Source organism: Calonectris borealis, chromosome 7 (genome assembly GCF_964195595.1).
Source record: "Calonectris borealis chromosome 7, bCalBor7.hap1.2, whole genome shotgun sequence".
NCBI classification, from domain to species: domain Eukaryota; kingdom Metazoa; phylum Chordata; class Aves; order Procellariiformes; family Procellariidae; genus Calonectris; species Calonectris borealis.
Window position 1 is genome coordinate 40,230,212 of NC_134318.1, and position 20,453 is coordinate 40,250,664.

At 41.7% G+C, this 20,453-nt stretch overlaps 1 protein-coding gene across 1 annotated transcript; it reads right to left on the bottom strand.

Annotated features, from left to right (window-relative positions):
- Nucleotides 1-3,094: 3,094 nt before the first annotated feature.
- On the bottom strand, nt 3,095-18,784 carry OAT (ornithine aminotransferase). Its single transcript, XM_075155252.1, has 10 exons — nt 18,570-18,784; nt 15,152-15,378; nt 13,968-14,192; nt 13,745-13,840; nt 10,906-11,033; nt 8,231-8,353; nt 6,502-6,630; nt 5,414-5,527; nt 4,458-4,602; nt 3,095-3,490 (listed from the first exon to the last, which is right to left on the bottom strand). The coding sequence occupies exons 2-10, from the start codon at nt 15,348-15,350 to the stop codon at nt 3,330-3,332; spliced, it is 1,320 nt and encodes a 439-aa protein (XP_075011353.1). The 5' UTR covers nt 15,351-15,378; nt 18,570-18,784; the 3' UTR covers nt 3,095-3,329.
- Between the last annotated feature and the right edge of the window lie 1,669 nt (nt 18,785-20,453).

The window sequence follows — 20,453 nt, forward strand, 5'->3', positions numbered from 1 at the left end:
CTGTATTTGAGTTCGGGAGGTTTAAGCAGTGTCACTGAAAACTGGCCAAATCCCAGATTATGCGTGCTAGGAGACAGGCAAAAACCACTTTCATGATAAAGCAACCCTGCTTTTGCCCCCTCTTTCTCAAAACACACACAACGTATCAGAGGCAGGTGATCTTTCTGATAGCCCATAATTTTGCCGCTTTGCACACTAGCAGAGGAGGAGCCTTGACATTTCCTTTGGCCATTCCAGCTCTTCCTGCTATCTCGCTGACAACTGCCAAGATGTTTTTTTACTGTTGTTGAAGCAGAGGTTAACTGGTGACAGGCTCAATGTCTGGGAAGAGAAGTCCTGGGTTCCTGTCTTCACTCCCGAAATAACATACGTAATTCTGTACTTGTTCTGGCATTGAACTGTAATTAAACCAAACGACCAAAAAAACCCCTCTCTGCTTTAGCTGCGGTCATAGACCCTCGCCCTTGCTGTGCATCCTGCCCATGATGTTTTCACTGGTTTGCAGCAGTGTTGTTTCACAAGCAGGAGCAGAGTTTGTCCCACCCCCAGAAGGACAGACAGTGACAAATGCACTCGCGTAGGACACGGGACTCACTCATTCCGAGCCATCTCCTGGATGCGCATCCTCGCCACCAGCGTATCAATGCAAAAGGCGAGAACCACCTGCCACTGAGCCTTGCAAGGGCCCCGGCCATCCGAAACGTGTATTTAGGCTCTGAACATGCCTACGAGCTCTGGGGACTTCATCATCCTCAATCCTGTTCCTGAATTTCTGAGATGCTTAGGCAGGTACTATGCACCCACCTCCCACAGAGAGCTGTGACTGCAGGAACAAAGCAGAATTGAGAGCAACTCGGAGAACTTTCAGGTTAAAACAGAAAACTCATCAATTACCCAGTCGTTAAATTAGGGCAATTTAGGATGACAATTTTTGACTTGTCTTCAGAAGGGCTATACATACCTTGATTTTCATAAGCTTGCAAAGAAATTGGATTCACGAAGCAACCATAAGATGAATAAAAAGCCCAGAAATCAGTGGTCTGCTGTAGAAAAAAAAAAAATCTCTCAAGTTCTGAGCAGTCTTGACCTAGTAAATCTGCAACCAGAAAGTGGGTTGGACAAGATCAGAGCTCAAATTGGTCACCAAAAGCCTGAGAAAAATTCTCGGTAACAGAGGATGAAAGTCAGTAGACCAGACCACAAAATTTTACATGCAGGTAATTCATGCTTATTACACAAATTAAAAAATGGGGGAAAACAGCTTCAAAGCTGTTCTTCAAAACGGTTTGCACAGAAGAGAGTCTGGGAGCACAGACTGCGAGATAAAAATATCATGCTACTGCAGGAAAACCCAAACCACAACACTGGGGCATAACCTCCAGTGCAGCATAGAAGCCACGTGAACTCGTCTAGCTCTGCCCAGCTTCAGCGAGGGCACGGCCGGAGCAGTGAATCGCGAGGGAGAACAGCAAGAGGGATGAAGGGCTCTAGAAAACGTTACCCCAGGAAAGAAATAGAATTTTAACTAGAGAAGGAGCAATGACTGAAACAGGAACGATAACAAACTTCAGGTATGTGAAAGGCTGTTGCAGAGAAGGAAAATAACCTGTTCTCTGTGGCCTGAGGCGCAGTCTAAACGGGCAGCGAGAAGGACAGATGGAGAATATGGCAGGAGACTTGCTAACGGTAAGGAGAGGGAAGCGCTGAAACAGAGACTGGAGTCTTCCGCCCTACGGCCCTTTCAGGCAATCAGGCAAACAATGACATAGCTATAACTGGGGCAGGGGAACAGACCTGACCATGTCCTTCGTCCTTGCCAGCTCTATTACTCTACAAGTAAACATTTTGGCTGCTAAGGATTTTCTGGGGTTTACCTTTTGGCCTCTGAAAGGACTCCAGTAAATGCTGTTTACATTATGGTTTCTTTCAGTTCTTTCACTCCTTTCCAATCAGATTACATAAGCACACCTTTCAGAAATGCCAAACTTCCTAGGCAACACCTTTCTGCATTTTTTTCTTAATCCTAAGACTAACAGTCACAGTGACACATTACCCCTTGCAACAATGAGGCCTTTCCAAATTGAAATCAGTCTTACTTCATCCATAGCAGATGACTACTCATTTTGTCTCACTCAAAACAAGGTAGGGTAAACGGTTCTGTAACCCTAACCAGCAGACTGGTTCATTTCCATAAACTAAGTTGCCTTTAAAATACGATTATTTACCACTTCCAATTACAAACACGTGACTGCATTTGACCCCTATGCTTGGCAAAGGGAACATTTTGCATTAACAGTGATTAATCAGGGTTTAGTCTCAACTAACACCAGCTCAGTTAAGAAACATGAAAAAACAACCTCGTGCAAGAATAGCAGCCCACTCCACAACTGCATACAGAATACTATGTTGGCAGCGCCCTAAGGCACGGAAGTGCAGAAGCAGTCACGCTGTAAAAAAACGCCGCAGAAGCTTCCATATAGAGACTGACAGAAACACAGACTACAAAGGCAGCACTTGCTGGGGCTCTGGACAGAGACGACTTCAAGTTTCTGTGGGGCTTGCTCTTTTTGAATACACTGTGTATTTTAGTTGCACATTAACTTTTTTTTTAATGCAAGGCATGTTTTAATATAAACATCCAGATTATAGAAAATTTTATAACAGCAAAAACAGATCTATATGCTCAGATCTATTTTACAAGATTGCAAAGCCAAACACTGAGACCAGGCTTGAAATTAGCATCTCTTATCATACAATCAAAATATTGTACATATAGAACACAGCTCGATGCTTCTCAAGTTCACCAGCATAACACCCACTTAGTCAAACCTTCAGCGTTAGAAGTTTTTTCAAGCTACAAATGAGAAACAGAAATTCATCCATAATGACAAGTGCTTCCATCCTACAGACATCTCAAGGGGCAAAAATGCCAAATGTGATGTCTTGGAGAGTGATATGAGAGTGCAAGACCACCCTTACTAAAATATATACAAATGACACTTTAAGCTTTGGCCAAGACTTTCAACAATTAAACAGATTTCTGCAGATATCTCCCCTCAAACATTGTGACTTAACTGTTCAGTAGGTACACGAGTAGATGAATAGAACCTCACTACTTTATTTCCAAGTATTCCAAGATTGAAAACTCTAAAATCATTCTTTATTTTCTTCAGAGCCATTATAATTTAAAGACATAGCTACGTTTTAAGAGTCAAGTCCTCTTAGATAAAAGGAACGAGAGATGCTTGCTTCAAGAGCAGGCCTTCATCGCACATATTTCAACACACCACCTTGGGTGAGTCAGCAGATATACTTTAAAAGCCATGTGTTCAGAAAGACAGAATGGTCTTATGAATTATTTCGATGCACTCTCTGATTTCATCCTCCTTAATCACAAGCGGTGGTGCCAGCCGAATGATATCACCATGCGTAGGTTTGGCAAGAAGTCCGTTATCACGAAGCCGCAAACACACCTTCCAGGCATCATAGTCTACGATTAAAGGAAAAAGAAAAGACATTTACACTACAGCAGAAAAAGGGGCATCATTGCAGCACATGGTACGCAGGACCAGACTGTAAACACCTTGCCATCTGGCAGTGAAAAGATCAAGTGTGTTGACAAATGCAGCGGTCACTTCTGAGCATCTGAGCAACTCCCCAGAATTTGCAGTGAATACGCAAGACCGCTGTAAAACTGCAATTTGTCTGAGGGGACTCACAAGTTTGCCTCCAGCACACCAAGTTTTGCTCCTTCACAGCTGAGCGCTTGTCTAGATGTAGCAATAAATTTAAAAAGTGAACCATGCAAAGGTGAGGTAAGAGAACATCTGGATAGGACTTCAGACAAGGTTACATTTGTGCCTGGATTTCAGTGCATCACGTGCATGTCTTAGGAAATTACACCACCTCCCTGCAGCACTTTGTCACTTAGCATATTCATCACAAAAATAATTGTCTGCTCTGGCTTCTAAGCAGTTTTCTGATATAATTAATCCCTAGAAACTTGTTCTCAGTCATTAGCTTTTTCCTTCCTTGTACCCTCCTGTATTCACTGTACTCTTCTAACTATCCTGGAAACAACCAACCTCAGCCAATCCTTCCATAATCTGACAGAAACTCCTGTTCCACATGTGGCCAGTTTTCTTCCAATGAGGAGACAAAAGAATATTTGCTGGGAGCTAGATTCACCATCGGGTTTGAACATTATCAAATCATAAAAGAATTTGAATTGTTAAAAAAAAACGTTCAGAGTTACTTAGTAAAAAAAAAAACAACCTATTTTTAATAGCACACAGTCACTTGAATAAATTTTCAGTAGGTATTACGGTACTATAGCCGAGATCTGAAGCCAAACACGATGCCTGTAAGCCAACCCCCTACTCCATTAAGATACTTTCAATTTAAGTTGAAAAATATTTTTTCATGCTATGATTGTGCAGCTGATTATATTTCCTTACCTTTGGTTTCCCGAATTACAATTGCATTTAATAGTCCTTTTCCTCTTACAGAAGTTACGATATCAGATGGTGTCTTCATGAGCTCATTTCTTAGTATGTTACCCATTACTTCTGCATTTTTAGCCAAGTCTTCCTCTTCAATTACCTAAAGGGAAGTCAGATCTACGGTCAACTGAAGGGCACTGCATTTTTTTTACATACCTGCTGGAATGGATGACTAATGACATTGCAATTGCTGAGATACAAAAGCTGGTGCATCCAAAGTGTCACTGCAAAGGCTGCATATCCAAGCAGATTGGTATTAAGCCTTTACTCGTTCATGTTTAGAAACAAGAAACAATAATCTCTTTGAAATTTTATTCTAAATTAACTGCTTTTCATTTGCCGTTATTTACAAGTAAACGGTAAACCTCTGAAGACTCTTAATCTGTCCAGGTCCACATATTGAATAACGATGAGGCTTTCTGAGTGACTTGCATTACATGTAGTCAATTATGCAGTCACAGAATAATTAAAATATGGACTCTGGACAAGACATTTTACTAGCTTCTGTCTGAGCTCCAGTAGCATATATGTGTTACCAAGCTCATAGAGCAGCAGCCTCTGCAATATGGTATAGTAAAATAAGCCGATTTAAAAATGTCTTTGTGAAATTAGTGAAACTACTCTACTGAATTTACATAAGTGCCTTGAAACTTCCCCTAGATAAATTTTATTTTGTCATTTAAGACATTAAGACCATAAGAACACAGAAATTAGGACATATTTCCAGTAAAGACTTTAAAATCTGTTTTGTGATCTCTGCAAACAGTTAACCACTACCAATTTTCCATTCTTACTTAAAGCTAGATTTCTACTCGTAGCATAACAAATAATATCATTTATTTAAGCAAAGATCATCTCAGTGTGACACCCTTTTTTCTTTGGAATCCAAATCTCTATTACAAGACACAAACCTCCAGCGCTGCCATTGCAACACGGCAAGCTAATGGATTTCCTCCATATGTAGATCCATGTTCACCAGGCTTAATGGTCAGCATAACTTCATCATCACATAGTACTGCCGAGACCTAAAATGGGAAGCTCAGCCAATTCATTTACATATATATTTAGAACAGTAAACTTAAATATCTCTGAAGCAAACTTTTCCTCAGGAAAGGATAATTTTCAGCCTATGGTGATAAATTACATTTACATTCCCAGCTCTATACAGAGGACAGCATATCTGACAATCATGTAACAGCTTAATTCCTTAAATACACTTAGCTATAGTGGTGACATACAACATCTAACTACAGTTGAGGGGCATTTCTCCAAACTGAATATTATTTCAAGAGTTTACGCTTCAATATTCTGTTTAACAACTCAGAAATACCTTCAATCGGCCAAAATAGTTCAAGGCATGTTGTAATTTCCAGCCTAATCAGCAGGAATTTAAGTCACTCCAAGAGGATAAAATCAGTCATGCCAAACAACTGAAATAATGCCAGTTGTTCAGAAATAGCTTTATAATATATGTTTTTCACACACATCAGTATTTTTTTTCCTTTATAGAATTCATCTAGAAATTAATCACAGCAAGACTGTGCTAAACTACTCTCCAGAGAGAATACAAAACTCTAACCAGTAATTCAGAATGAAAAGCTGATCACTGGACACTTATTTTCCTGACAGTATAATATCAAACTGAAGAAAACAGAGATACACCAAATCTATTCAATTAATTGACAAGGGCCAAAACAGCTAAAAATCATCCTAAGAAGATGGCATCTAATGACTTGCCACCGTAACAAGTCAAGTATCAACATAGAACGTTCAGGATACTATATAGCCATGTCAGCTATAAAGGTAATACTATGTATTACATTATTTTCTTATGTATCTCGCACAGGCTGGACTATCTGGGCTACAAATCGTAGTTAATCTTGTAAACACCAATTTCCAAGTACAACAAACATCAGATTTATTGTTCTTCCAACTAGACTTTCAGTGTTAGTTACTTTAAAATCATTATTCAACAAATGGATATTTCTTTGTTACTCACAGGATATAAGCCACCAGAAAGGGCCTTTCCAAGGAGAATTAGATCAGGTCTCACATTTTCATGGTCAACAGCTAGCATTTTCCCTGTTCTGGCTAAACCAGTCTGTACTTCATCAGCAATAAATAGAACCTTTATAGAGACAAAAAGATGAAAAATCCACACGTAAGAGAATGACTTTCACTCCATTCCTAACTCAATTCAAAGAATACAGCATAACTGCACACAGTAAGTGAAAGACCTTCCAGGCGCAGTACACTACGTACACGAAGGTTCTTCCTTTACCTCCTCTAAACCTCCGGGAGACTTACTTCATATTCTATGAAATGTGAAACTACTAACAAGTGAACACACTGTCCTCTCTCTCCGACATCTTTAGCATATTCTTTTCTACGTAAGGCATCGTCCACATAGGGTTGGACACTGCCCAACCCAAATCTATTTGCAATATAACAACGAGTGGGATTTCCAAAAAGTTAGGATTTGTCTGTCTGTACTCCCAATGCATCATTCGTTCGCTGCCCTTCAGCTTCTGAAAAATGCCATTTTAGCAGCTCTGCAGGTCTTGTAGTCAGATGTCTATGTGTCTAAATAATTATGAGAACCTAAATCCAAGTTTTTGATCTTGTTTTCCTAAGCTGCACTATTGTCACATACTACTATTTGTAAAGTAGCTCTTATTTTTTTCTGAGAGGTAAGTATCACACCAATAATAAAGACAACTTTATTAATTACACGTCAATACCTTCCTCTGAAGGTATAGAAAGATTTATGGGGAGCACTTGCAAATTAAGAATCAGAATTCTATTGGAACAGAGACCACTGATTTTTAAATCAAACAGGCAACACCAAGAGAATAAAAAGCTGTAAATCAGCAGACCTTTTTTTGTTGTTTCCCTTACACTTACAAAGGATGTGGCTTGGGCCTGTGGGAGAGGCCGACCAAAGTGGTCCTGGAGTAAGAAGGCATGGCAGCCTGCTTGGGAGAAGTCGCAGTACCCAAAGACAACTGAAGGACATGGAAATACAAACAAACACATCTTCCCACCCTTCCAGAAACACTGAAGGCAAGTCTAATTCGGTGTGTTTTCACTAGCAGAGAACAGAAATTACGGATCTAATACTCTATTTTCAAAACTAAACATTTCTTAGTAGAATTCAGACAGGACATAATATTCAGAATAGGAGTCAGGAATGTGGTATGAAAGGGAATGTGAGAAAATGCCGACCAAAAGAACAAAACTGTAAGACCTGTGCTCTTTAGAGATCTTAAAAGAACATTCATAAGCATATGGCCATTTTCGTCAGTGTTTCATTCTGTGACCCATTACTGTTACTAACTCTTGGTAGCACTTATGCACTCCAGCAACAAGGTCCCTTGGCAGCCATGGTAGAACCACTGCAGTAATTGGCCTCTGGCCCAAGAAACTTATAATGTGAACAAGAAATTAAAAGTTAAATTAATTTAAAATAAATGCAGTTTCAAGAACATTCATTAGAAACTTAAATCAGTGACAGCAGTAAGAAAGAGTGTGCACTGCTAAGAAGTACTTCCCGGTAAGGTATTGCCAGGAAATACAAGAAGTATCCCTACCCTATTCCACTGAAAGAAAAGGAAATTATTAAATAGCGTATGAACTCCTGTACCTTGCATACAAGGATGACCTTACAAGATATGCCAGTAAAGACAGTGTGTAATGTTTAAGCCACCTTGTTATAGTGAATTCCTTACGTTGTGTTTTGTGCAGAGGTCCCGCACTCCTGTGAGATAACCTTTATCAGGAACAACCACACCTGCTTCACCTTGAATTGGTTCAACCATGAAAGCTGCTACGTTGGGATCTTGAAGGGCCCGCTGTAAAAATGGACATATGGATAGGAAAAACAAAAAGAAAAAACTTTTACTCAGGTCAAATTTAGAAAATATGGAGATGAATACATGTAGCAGAACCTAGCTCTAACCCTGGTGTTCTACCTCAAGTGGTGATAATAGTATTCATGTCAGGCAGTTATCCCTGAGTGCCGTTTCAGTTCCAACACAGAAGCCTATGTCACTATTTGCCTCGAAAGATCAGCTGGTGTGCTTGCTTGGGAAATGACAAACCTTAAAAATTGCAAACCCAGACAAGCAGATTATCGGATTAGTTCATAAATTACCTCAGAAATACACTCAGTTTTGCATTCCCCATACAAGACAAACAATTGCTCAACACTTCCCTCAAAAAAAAAGAATGAAGCCTCTCCAGAACAATTTTGTCACCTTAAAGCAAAGTCCACAGCTACATTCTTGCACCATCAAGTTCTAAAAGTTCTAGAAGTCCACGAGACCCAAGAGATATAATGATTCCCAGCATGAATTTACTACAGCTTTTCTTAGTATTGCCCCATAAACAGAACGAATTCAGTTATCAGTCTAATGGACGTGGATCTAAGTTTCAGGTCTCCAGAGCGTGTTCAAAGCCTCGATAAAGTTGGCTGAAAGCCACTAAATACTTACGGGGCTTTCACAATGGGCAGCCTTATGTAGGTTCAAATCTGAGTAAGCTTTTCCGTTCTACACCTATGATACACTGAGAGACCTTTGTTTCCCCTAGCCAAACTCCTAGGAGGCAAGCATCTCTGTCCCATAAATCCTCCAGCCTCCACAGACGATTCACTTGTACTAAGCAGACCCAAGAGGCACAGAGGACTAACCAGCCAGCACGGGTTCATGGAAGGCAGGTCCTACACTACATGGTGTAGTGGGCATGGTGTGTTGGGTTGACGGTTGGACTCGATGATCTTAGAGGTCTTTTCCAACCTTAATGATTCTATGATTCTAAGTTGTCACTCATGGAGACAATGTACCAGGTGATGGAAAAGTGGTAATGCCAACGTTCCTAGCGCTTCAGAACTGTGTTTGGCTGGAACCCTCTTGCCTCCCAGGTCCCAAGTCCAGCACCCTATGGCTGCCATCAAGCACCATCTACCCTTTAATACCTAAGCCCACATTATGAGCGTGGGAAAATTTTAGACTAATCAAGGTCAACCCTCCCCAACAGCTTGACAGGCTGCATCTCATAGAATCATAGAATCATTTAGGTTGGAAAAGACCTTTAAGATCATCAAGTCCAACCATAAACCTAACATTGCTAAGTCCACCACTAAACTATGTCCCTAAGCACCACATCTACACGTCTTTTAAATGCCTCCAGGGATGGTGACTCAACCACTTCCCTGGGCAGCCTGTTCCAAGGCCTGACAACCCTTTCGGTGAAGATATGTTTCTTAATATCCAGTCTAAACCTCTTGTGGTGCAACCTGAGGCCATTTCTTCTTGTCCTAAAAAACGAGAGGTTTCTCATCTCAGAAAACCCAGGGAAATGCAGAATCACCAGCGTTTCAGTAGCTGTCCTGGTGTCAGCTGGGATAGAGTTAAATTCCTTCCTAGTGCTGTGTTTTGGGTTTAGTATGGGAAGAACGTTGATAACACACTGAGGTTTTCAGTTGTTGCTAAGTACCCTGCTAGTCAAGGACGTTCAGCTCCCATGGTCTGTCAAGTGCACAAGAAGATGGGAGGAGCATAGCCGGGACAGCTGGCCCAGCTGACCAATGGGGTATTCCATACCATGTGACGTCATGCTCAGTATATGAATGGTTCCAGGAAGTAGCGATCGCTACTTGATTATCGGTCAGTGCTGGTGGTGAGCAATTGCATTGTGCATAACTCATTTTGTATATTCTATCGTTATAATTATTACTATTATTTTCTCTTCGTTTTCTGTTCTATTAAACTGTCTTTATCTCAACCCACGAGGGTTTTTTTTCACTCCTACCCTTCCGATTCTCTCCCCATCCCACTGGGGGGCGGCGGGAGTGAGCGAGCAGCTGTGGGGTGTTTGGCTGCCTGCTGGGTTAAACCACGACAGTATCTTAAGTGAAACACCAGCCTAGCATGGTTTTAAGGGTGCTGTGAAACTGGAAAGACTTGTTTGTGACTGCAGTGAATTCTAGTCATCTGGTCATTGAAGAATGCACAGCATTTCTGAGAAAACTAGGCAAAGATATAAAGTTTCAGAATCCACGTCCTGACTTTAGAATGTATGCTACTGATCTGAATTCCCTTACGGTTTATCTGCTATTCTTCTTTTGTAACTTGAACATCTTAGTGATGTGGGAAATGAAACAGATCGTGTGGTTTTCCTTTTACATCCTAAAGCAAAACTGAAAATCAAAACCAAAGCAGAATTTACACACGTTTCCTATACATAATTATAACATACATATTTCTTATACATATGTCTAGATACACATATCTTCATGTTAAAGCACGTTTCAAAGGATAAACTTCTGATTTTCCTGCCTTGCTATTTACCAAAGAGATACTGCAAAATGATTTCTTACAAGAGAACTAAAATTGTCAAATACCTCAAGAGCTGGCAGGTCATTGTATGGGATCACTTCGAAACCTGGCATAAAGGGTCCAAATCCATCATAGCTGGATGGGTCGGTAGAACTAGAGATAGCAGACATGGTTCTGCCCCAGAAGTTGCCAGCTAAAAAAAGAAAAAAAAAAAAAAAAAAAAAGAGGGATTGTTACAAAACTGACTAAGAGCCAGAACAGTTTATAGGACATCACACTTCCCATTTGGTAATGCATTTTAAAAGTTGTCTAACATTAGCATATTAGCATCCTTCTGCTAATTGTTAGCATTTTACATTGATGCCATAAATACATTGTGTTGCTATATGAAAAGCACATATCAAAAACAAAAGAAAATTATACTGTAAGACCTGGCAAGTAGACAAAATAATTTCCATAAGCTTTGTTCTAGTCTGAAAAATTGAGAATAACTTAGGAAGATAACACCTTTTTAAGGAAGATTTAAAGCTTTTACATAAATATTACTCATTAAATGCAGGGAGAAAAAAGTAAACACCACTCAGAATTTAGGTCCTAAAAATAAAGCTGCCAGTAAGCCTAAAGCAAAAAATACATTTCTGTGCATTTCAAAGTTCCAGGAGAACCCATTTATATTTGTAAAAATATTGTGACATTGCACTATTTCATATAGAAACATCAGTTAAAATGCCTAGGAACCAACTATCACTAAGACTATGATGCATTCATTTTAATATGTCAGTTAAATCAACATACTCTCATCTAATCAATAATAAGGTGCTTAATAAAACAAAGGAAGATTAAGGGTTCAACGCCTTCACAGCATTCCAAGCCTTTTCTTTCCCCCACCAATTCCTTTGTGTAACTGTGATCCTAGGGGCAGAGGATGTTCTCAATCTGCAGGAAATCCTGAAGTCGATTATTACTGACATAGCCAGCTCTAGGCATCCCCTTCCTTCTAATCGCCGATGTAAATAGCATTACACTGTTCACCATAGCAATGTCTCCTAGCAGAACAATTCCTGCCACGCGTTGCTGAGTCACATGCTTATCACCTCAAGGTTATGTTAGTGCAATCCACTGTATCCTGGAACAAAGCCCCGAATCACGTGAAGCAGAGCAGTCTGTCTGCTGATGGCAGGCTGTCTCCACCTTAGCACTCCAGTCTCCGTGGTGGCTCACTATCAAGCAAGTTCTTTGGACTGATGTTTAAAGCCATTTTTTGTTCTGACCCTAGCTACCCAAAAGAAGGATTATTATTTCGTTCCAACTACTTGGCACATAATTAAATATTGTGGTTAAGGAGATGGGAGCATAATAATGGAGAGCATATCCAGTTTATCACTGAAGAGCAAAACAGAGGAAGAAAAAAAAAATCTAATCTCATTAGTCCTATAAACCATAATGCAATATTCAACTATGATTTTCAATTTATAAATGCTGTCTAATGACAGTTTATGGTTCAGCTACTATATGTATCAAAAGTCAAAAATAGTATTTGCAGCTGTAGCAATTAAAAAAAAAAAAAGACGGTATTTAAGTAGTAAGCTTTATTCTGGAAGGTTTTATAAAACACAGAACCATTGAACAACATTAGAATTGACAAAAATACTTCACCTATAACCAAAGAATACCAAATGTAAGTTATTTGAATTAGACTTTTTTTTTTTTTCTTTTAGCAAAGCACAAGAGTCTCTTCAGGGGCAGGTAACTTCTCCCTGTTACAGAGCCAAGCAGAGCAGGCAGATAAAAGGAGGAAGTACTACGTATATAATCAAAACTTTCCAGGGCCCCGTATTTACTTTAGCAATATTGCTTTTACTTTCATTATATGATCAAGACTACAATATGGCTTTACTGGGTTAATGCCAACTTATGGAAGACCTTAAGAATGCAAAGAAAACCACTGGTAGGGAAAGTCTGAGAGGGAAACAGGCTTAACCCAAATGTGGAATCTGTGAGAGGGGTGGCAGCAATTTGAGGAATGAATTCATGAGAAAGGTATATAAAAATCAACCAATTAGAAATAAAAAGATACTGCACTTTAACACCCAAGCAACGGTTAAAAGAGCAGGGAGGACTGAATGCACTTTCCATGTGATTTCAGGCAGCCACTCACCAATTTTTGACAACTAGAAAGTTAAGTAGTACAAATAAGGTCCACCTTATATATTCAATTGCTGGTTTAAAGCTTTATAAACCACCTGACTAACTATGGTTTCCTTCCTGGATTTAAGTTTGTTGTTGCATTTCCCCTGCAAAAACAGAATTACCAGCAGCTCCTGATAAAGCACAACTATCCTCATTGCCTCTTGATGCATACAGCTCCAGAAGGGAGAGGTGTATGAAAGTGATTTGTCATAGGAATTATATTCATATCTCTTGCTTTTACAATCACTTCTGTTAAGATCACATGCGTTTCTTAAAGGACATTACATTTAAAAAAGTGTTTATAGTTCATTGTAACTATTTAAGGTTAAAATCAAATAGCCAGAAGCATACACAGAATTTTTTGTCAACAGAATATATTTAAGACTGAGCTTCACAATTTAGAAGGAGGCACTTGGAGAACCTTAAGGTCCTGCAAAGACTGTTGTAGCCACAACGGTACTTTTTTATCAGAATCACCAACGGCAGATATGTGAGTACAACATAACCTGTTAATAGGTTGAGATCTTAGCTTACTCTATCAAAATGTCAAAGGTTACAGAGAGCTTCAACAGGCTTGCTTCAGTGAAAAAACGGAAACATTAAGAATACTGCAAAGTAATCGCTACAGCTATAGGAGAAAAGAGAGTGCTGCAGCCAGCATCTAGAGCTCTCTTCCTCCTCAATAGCTCAACTCATAACACGCACTTAACATACCTGCAAAAATAATTTTTGCTTTGTATTTTGGAATTCCTTTCACAGCGTATGCCCACTTCCGAGCCAATTTACAGGCAGTTTCTCCAGCTTCCACTCCTAAACCATAAAGCAATACCATTATCACACTTGTACATGAGACAGGCCACTGATGCAGTACCAAGTGTTACAAAACCATTGAATTTCACAAACAAGAAATAGAATGGAAACAAAATTATTTTTTTACCTGTGTTCATTGGAAGAACTTTGTTATAATTGAACATTTTGGTGACAAACTCCTCATATTCACCAAGTACATCATTGTAGAATGCTCTGGATGTAAGGGTCAGTTTTTCAGACTGAGATTTCAGAGCGTTCACAATCTTTGGGTGACAGTGGCCTTGATTAACAGCACTGTAAGCACTCAGAAAGTCAAAATACTTTCTACCTTCAACATCCCACACATAAACACCTAGGAAAACAAAGGTATAGTCAATGCACAAAATAAAGGAAGACATGAGATAATACTAAATAGTATAAGCTAAGAGCCACAACACAACCTGGTCAAATAGAAATGGTATTCTTGCTGTTCCTTAGGGCACACCTGAAAGGCCCTCTAACTAGCAGACAATCAGTTGACAAGGAGAGCATGAACAACAAATAAATACAAATACAAATAAATGCCCAATGAGGAATCAAGAAAAGAAGCATTTCCCACATAAAGCTGCCATTCCACTAAGTTAGTAAGTAATATGAGAATATTACTTCCCCTCCAAGTTCCTGTTTTGGGTCCTAAAAAGTAGATAGAGAAGAATACTTTTGTAAGAGAATTAATAAGAATTGGAGGTCATAAAAGAAAGAACAAAACCAACAGAACCCAAATAGTCTCAAAACTTAAGAGACTGACAGCTCTGAGCTGTCAAAACATGTACTGATGAAGAAAAACTATTGGATCACTACGCTGATAGCATTTCAATATAAACTCACAGAATTTAACCTGCACAAAAGCCCCTTGAACATAATTAAAGACCAGAGTAAATTTAAATTAAGCAATAATACAGGAACAGTACACAAGGACTTAAATAGGGTTCCAATGCACCTTTTCATGTTCATATTAACATTAAACCTCCCCACACAAGGTAACAGAAGGAACAAAGTTGCTTGAAACTTTCTTGCTGAGTTTTCTGAATTATGATGATTATCAGAACTTAGACCTCTATTTAGATATATCATTTTAGAGAGACTACAATTTTATCAGGCGACCTTACACATAATGATCCAGTTCTCTAACCAGCAATTAGCTGTCTTTATTTCACCAATTATCTCAATCTCCCCCCAAAAAATCCCAAAGGTTCAGAAATTTATGAGGTCAAAATCATTATGCATACACACATCCCACCTACACCACCCAGGGAAACGTAAATAAAATACCTTTTCCTTTTTCCAGAGCAACAGGTAGTGGGTGGTAATTGTGGGCACCATATTTAGCCTCACGCTCAAATATGTAATCAGAGGACGGAGGTCCTTGAACGGTTTTTTTAGTAGCAACTGAGGTAGCAGAACTCAGTGAAGCGTGAACACCTCGACAGAGAACGGCAATGCTCTGAGAGCGGGTTAGCTTGGAAAACATTATTGACTTCAGGTATGCTGTTATAGATCTGGGGGGAAAAAAAAAACCACAAAGTTAATAATTAGCACTAAGAGTACTTCAGAAGAAATGTATGATGCGATTGAAGTGTTTTTACTGCCAGGATTACAGGTTTCTCAAAACTTTTGCAATCAAGAAAGTTTATATGAAGTATAAATGAATGCAATACTAACTTCAAATAAGTATTTTTTTCTATTTTAATGTACACTCACAGTAACGGAAAGAAAAATAAAATGTGTGATTCACCAAGAAACATAGTTTTTCCTATAACAGCGTTCCTTTTTCATCGTGCCTTAAATTGTGACTAGATTTATTAATATAAACTACAATAAGAAAGTTAAGTTTATCAAACTTATTGTGCTATTGAAATGCCTTTTGTCTAACAAAGATTTCCATAAGACAAATCTTGCACAAAATCAGCAAGTAAATAATGTAATACTGGAAAGAAGCACCTGACCCAAATAATGTTTAGCTGATAATATTATCAAATTTGATAAAGGATTGATTAGTTTTAACTGAGGTCAGCTTTAAGAAGCAAAATTTGTGACTTTTTATATAAATAACATTCTTGATGTTAAAACGTTGCCACCTACACATAAAGCACTCACTGCGAGTAACATTTTAAGACCATCAAAAAACAGATGGAAAGTAATAGCATGTCAGATATTAAGGATCATTATAGCACCCTGTATTTTCTTAGTAAAACTCAGCGATTTCCCCTGAATACATAACCTCGTACTGTTAACATCTAAGGATAATCTGAGGGTAGAATTTCATGAGAAAAATGCCTTTGCATTTCCTCCCCGTGCCTTCACCTCAGTCAACGTAAAGGTATGTCCCGGAGAAGGGAAAACTGAGTTGGCATTTTAAAAGCTGTTCAAGCAAGCTCTCCTCACCGCACCAAGCACTGGGAACGGCAGAGAGCCATCAAGGAAACAACGATCGCTTTAAGACGAAGAGTTCTCAAAGCTCAAGTTTCCAGTCTTGCAGAACATCATGCTTATAAACTGGCCAAAGGCACTAGCCCAAAAGGAAGATCGCAGATTACAGTGACAAGTACTCTGATTACCAGACGCAGCCTCCTTTGTAACATACTCCACAGCAAACTGAAGAGCTGAGTAACCTTGACACTGCTGCACCACCTAACAACAAAAGCATACTGTAAAACTTAACCAAAATATACTTATTAAATATCAACAGGAGAATGCAGGGATGGTTTACACAAGGGTGTTGTTATTTCAGGCTGCTTGCAGAGACAGAAAGTGACAGAAGTGACGGATTTATTCTAAATTTATTTTGGAAAAGGTCTGCACACTGGGTGTGTCACCTTAAACAGAGAGGCATTTCTTTCAGCAGGCTCCTCAGATATTACACTGCTGCTCCTCACTTCTAAGCAAAGCCAGAAGACTATTTTCTGCATCTGCTAAAATCAGCTACCAAAATCCAAGTCTTGAGGAAGAGACAATAGTCTCCATTCCAGCAAGAGATGAACGGCAGCTTCACAGCTCTGGGCATTTTACCAGCTATCATTAATGCCGTTAAATATTAGCCATTTGTGTTAACACTTTTCAAGACCATAATTTATAGATTTTGCAAATAAAAAAGACAAATACTTCTCTGTGCAAGAAAAATTTTTGACAGAAACTCAGCTCAGCTGCGCCACTCAAAAATCACAACTTGCTTAACTCCTAAAATTTAATTGATCCATGACGTCCTGCCCCCTGGCACCCCTCCATGGCAGAGCAGCTAATTCTGTAACAAGCTGCTTCTATATTTTTGGAGATTTTCCAGACATTCCTGAAATGAAAGCTGTAAAGAAATGAAACTCTCACGTGCCCTGTATCAGAGAGCTACCTTTCTGCATGAAGAATTACAGATCACCAACTTGAGATTTTTCTTTACTTCTTTCAGGTTGGAAAATCTTAATCAGAATTTTTCAAAATGGCTTTGCCCTCTATGAGGAGAAATGCAAATTATGCTAGTGAGACCACATCATTTTAGCCAAGGTGTGGGAGGTTACATGGAGTAGGGCTGAGTGAAGCTGAGAATTATGGATGCATGTGGAGTTAAAAGGTGAAGAAAATTTTGGTTTTGATGGTCAGCAAGACAAGAAGAAGAGAAATTTCAGGAAAGAGGAGGGGCACAGTAAGGGGAAAAAAAAAAAAGAAAAAAATCCAAACTTATTACCAACTGTGAGGAAGTGAGAAATATGATCATGCCCTGCAGCATGCAGTACCGGAATCAGAAGCCAGGGCATTTCACCAAGTGGAAAAGGTCTTGCATCAGAATAGAAAAGCTACCCAAAACACAGCTGTAAAACATACTTGAACAACTTTGCTCAGCTGTTGAGCAAGAATATCCAGACAAGAGCACTGCACCTGCAGACCTCACAGGTAAATTCAATGGTTGTATTTACCCAATCCCTGACATACACTGAAATACACCCCAAGGTAAACGGCGTATATTATCAAACACATGAAAAACACTCAGATGCGTGTTGATGCAGCATAGAAGAATCCGATCCACACTGCAGCCTTTACCAACTGAATACAAAGGGGAGGATCGTTCAAGAGGACAAGCTATAGCAGGAGGGGTATCAGTCTGGACATGCCAAACCACCTTTTCAGACTACCACCACATCAGAAACAGCTCAGGACCTAGACTGGCAGACAAGAAAGAGCAAGAAACCCAGCGGTGAAACACCAGCCCCCTCTCTCCATCCCTGGGCCAAGGCCACTGCAAAGGCAAAGATGGTAGCCTCGGGACGCCACCATGGACGGGAGCAGGGCTGACAACAGCTCCGAGGGGAAAGCTGACTCTCTGCCGGCTTCGCCTGCCCACCCCTCGGGGAGAGGCTGGCACACCCCCGGCTCCCCGCAGAGCAAGAGCGCCTGGGGCGGGCAAGCGGCGGCCCTGCCCCGCGGCGGGTCTGGTCCTCTCCGCGGCCAGGCGCTCCCGGCCCCGCCGCGGCGCCCTGCCCCGGGAGGCAGTCGTGGGGCAGCCCGACCCCAGCCGCCGTGGGGCAGCCCGACCCCTCCCGTTGCCTTGGCGACGGGGCCTGCTGCGGCCTGGCCCGCACAGCCGCCCTCCCCGGCACAGCTGGCCTCGCCCGCGCAGCCGCTGTCCCGCCGCCGCGGGCCGGAACCCGGGGCAAGGCGAGCCCGCGGAAGGCAGGAATAGCCCCCGCGGGCCGCGCTGTACCTGCCGGCCGCCGCCGCCCCCGCTGCTGCTGCTGCCGCCGCCGCCGCTGCTGCTGCTGCTTCTCGGCCCGGAGCCCGCGGCGAAGAGGCGGAGGCGGCCCGCGGCAACTGTCACCGCTCCTCGCTCCGTGGCGCGCCACGCCCCTGCCCGGCTGACGTCCCGCCGCCACCGCCGCCGATTGGCTACCACCGCAGATTAGCCGCCTCCACCCCCGTGCCCCACCTCCCTTCCGCGGCCACCTCCCATTGGCCGGGCCGCTCCCCATTGGCGAGTACACCCCGCGCTCAGCCAATCAGAATGGGAGGCCGCCACACCCGCGCGCCAAGGCCCCGCCCAGGCGGCTGCTCTCTCTCTTCCCTCAGCGCCGCCGCCCGCCGCTACCCTCCTTCCCTCCCGCCGCCTCAGTGCGGCCCTCAGGCCGGGGGCGCTCCGCCCCCGGCGGGATCCGCTCGCCTCCACCCGGGCCTTGGGGGTGAATTTTGCAGCCACAGAAATCGCCTCCCTCCCTGGGCAGAAGCTCCCGGCCCTGCTGGTTCTGCGGGCCGAGCCGAGCGCCCTTCCGACGGATGTCACCGCCCAGCCGACTCTTCCATAGTGCCAGTCGGCCCTTCGGCGCTCTTGCCCCCGTCTGGGAAGTTGCTGTAGAAAAGGGCGGGCACGGAAAAATTTTGATAGGGACTGGGAAGAAATTCATGGAAATGGAAGGTTTGTAGGATGATTGTGGTAACTCCTGGCTGGTGCTGGCTGCTGCTCACCGTCCTGCGGCCTGCCCACATGGGCAGCCGCGTCTGCAGGTCCTTTCTCCCCTGGTATTTTACGAGAAGTGCTTCTGTGAGGATAGTAGAAGCTAGTCCTGTTCTTTCTCTTCACGAGAGCTGTGCATGAGCTTATTCCTTATCTTCTTATACTTGACAGACTGTGGCTTACAAAAAATAATAGTCAAGAGATTCACTAAGTTTGCTAATGAATTCCTTATGTAGATCCTGTGCCAACTGTTTGCTGCCAACATGTAGAGTACACCAGCTTCCTCCAGTGTGGTGCCGTGCCAGGAACGGGCAGCTGGTCCTCGCCGGTAGCGTGGCATTGACAGAGCCCCGGTCTTCATACCCTGCTGCAGGAGGGCCTGGCATGCTCTTACACAGAGCTTTTAGCTGGGGGCCAGCAGGTGAGCAGGGGCAGGCATTAACTCGCCAGTGCAACCCTGACCTTTCCCCAGGCTGAATTACACTTGGAGTGCATTTTGTAACCAGAAAATCTGGACGTTTACAAGGAGCTGTGAGGTATGTTTGATACATACATGCTAGTTTTAATCCAAAAGAAAAACTGAGAATATTTCACTTTTTATCTTGCCCACCTCACTAGGGGAGAAAAAAAAACCAAAAAACTCAGTCTTAGCAGCGATGACTTCTGGGTGCCTCTTGCTTTTTGTTCATAAATTCTCCTGACAAGTTCATCAATGCTGGAGAAGAGTTTATTTTTTCCACAAAGAAAACATGGTTTTGTTTGACAAAGGTTGACAGTACAGAGAATTTGCATATCTTCCCTGCACTAAAGCAACCCTACGTTTGAAAATATTCCTGAATCTTGTCATATCTTCTAACCAAATTGCTCAAACCTTGGATGTCAGGGAGCAGCATTGCTTATGTGTTTGGAGAACAGTGCCCTCAGAGAAAGTTTTCCCAGTGTGCAGTCAGCCTGATGCAGCAAGGTTTGGGAGTAGAACAGATGATACTGTGCTCTATAAATACACATACAGTTAGGCTCAATTTGCTAATATATTTATGTCTCTTACTAGCCTCATTCTGCAAACGAATAGTGCCCTACATCTGCTGCCAAAGTTGAATGCATAAAGCACCAAAAGGTTGTGCCTTAGGTGCTAAATTG

Bases quoted from the DNA above. Each gene is read 5' to 3' on its own strand.
- OAT (XM_075155252.1), bottom strand. From the start codon at position 15,350: ATGTTTTCCAAGCTAACCCGCTCTCAGAGCATTGCCGTTCTCTGTCGA. The intron at 11,034-13,744 runs GTATGTTAAGTG...TTCTTTTTTTAG, and splicing joins AGCAAAAATTATTTTTGCAG to CTGGCAACTTCTGGGGCAGA. The intron at 4,603-5,413 runs GTTTGTGTCTTG...ACTTCCCTTTAG, and splicing joins TTGCAATGGCAGCGCTGGAG to GTAATTGAAGAGGAAGACTT.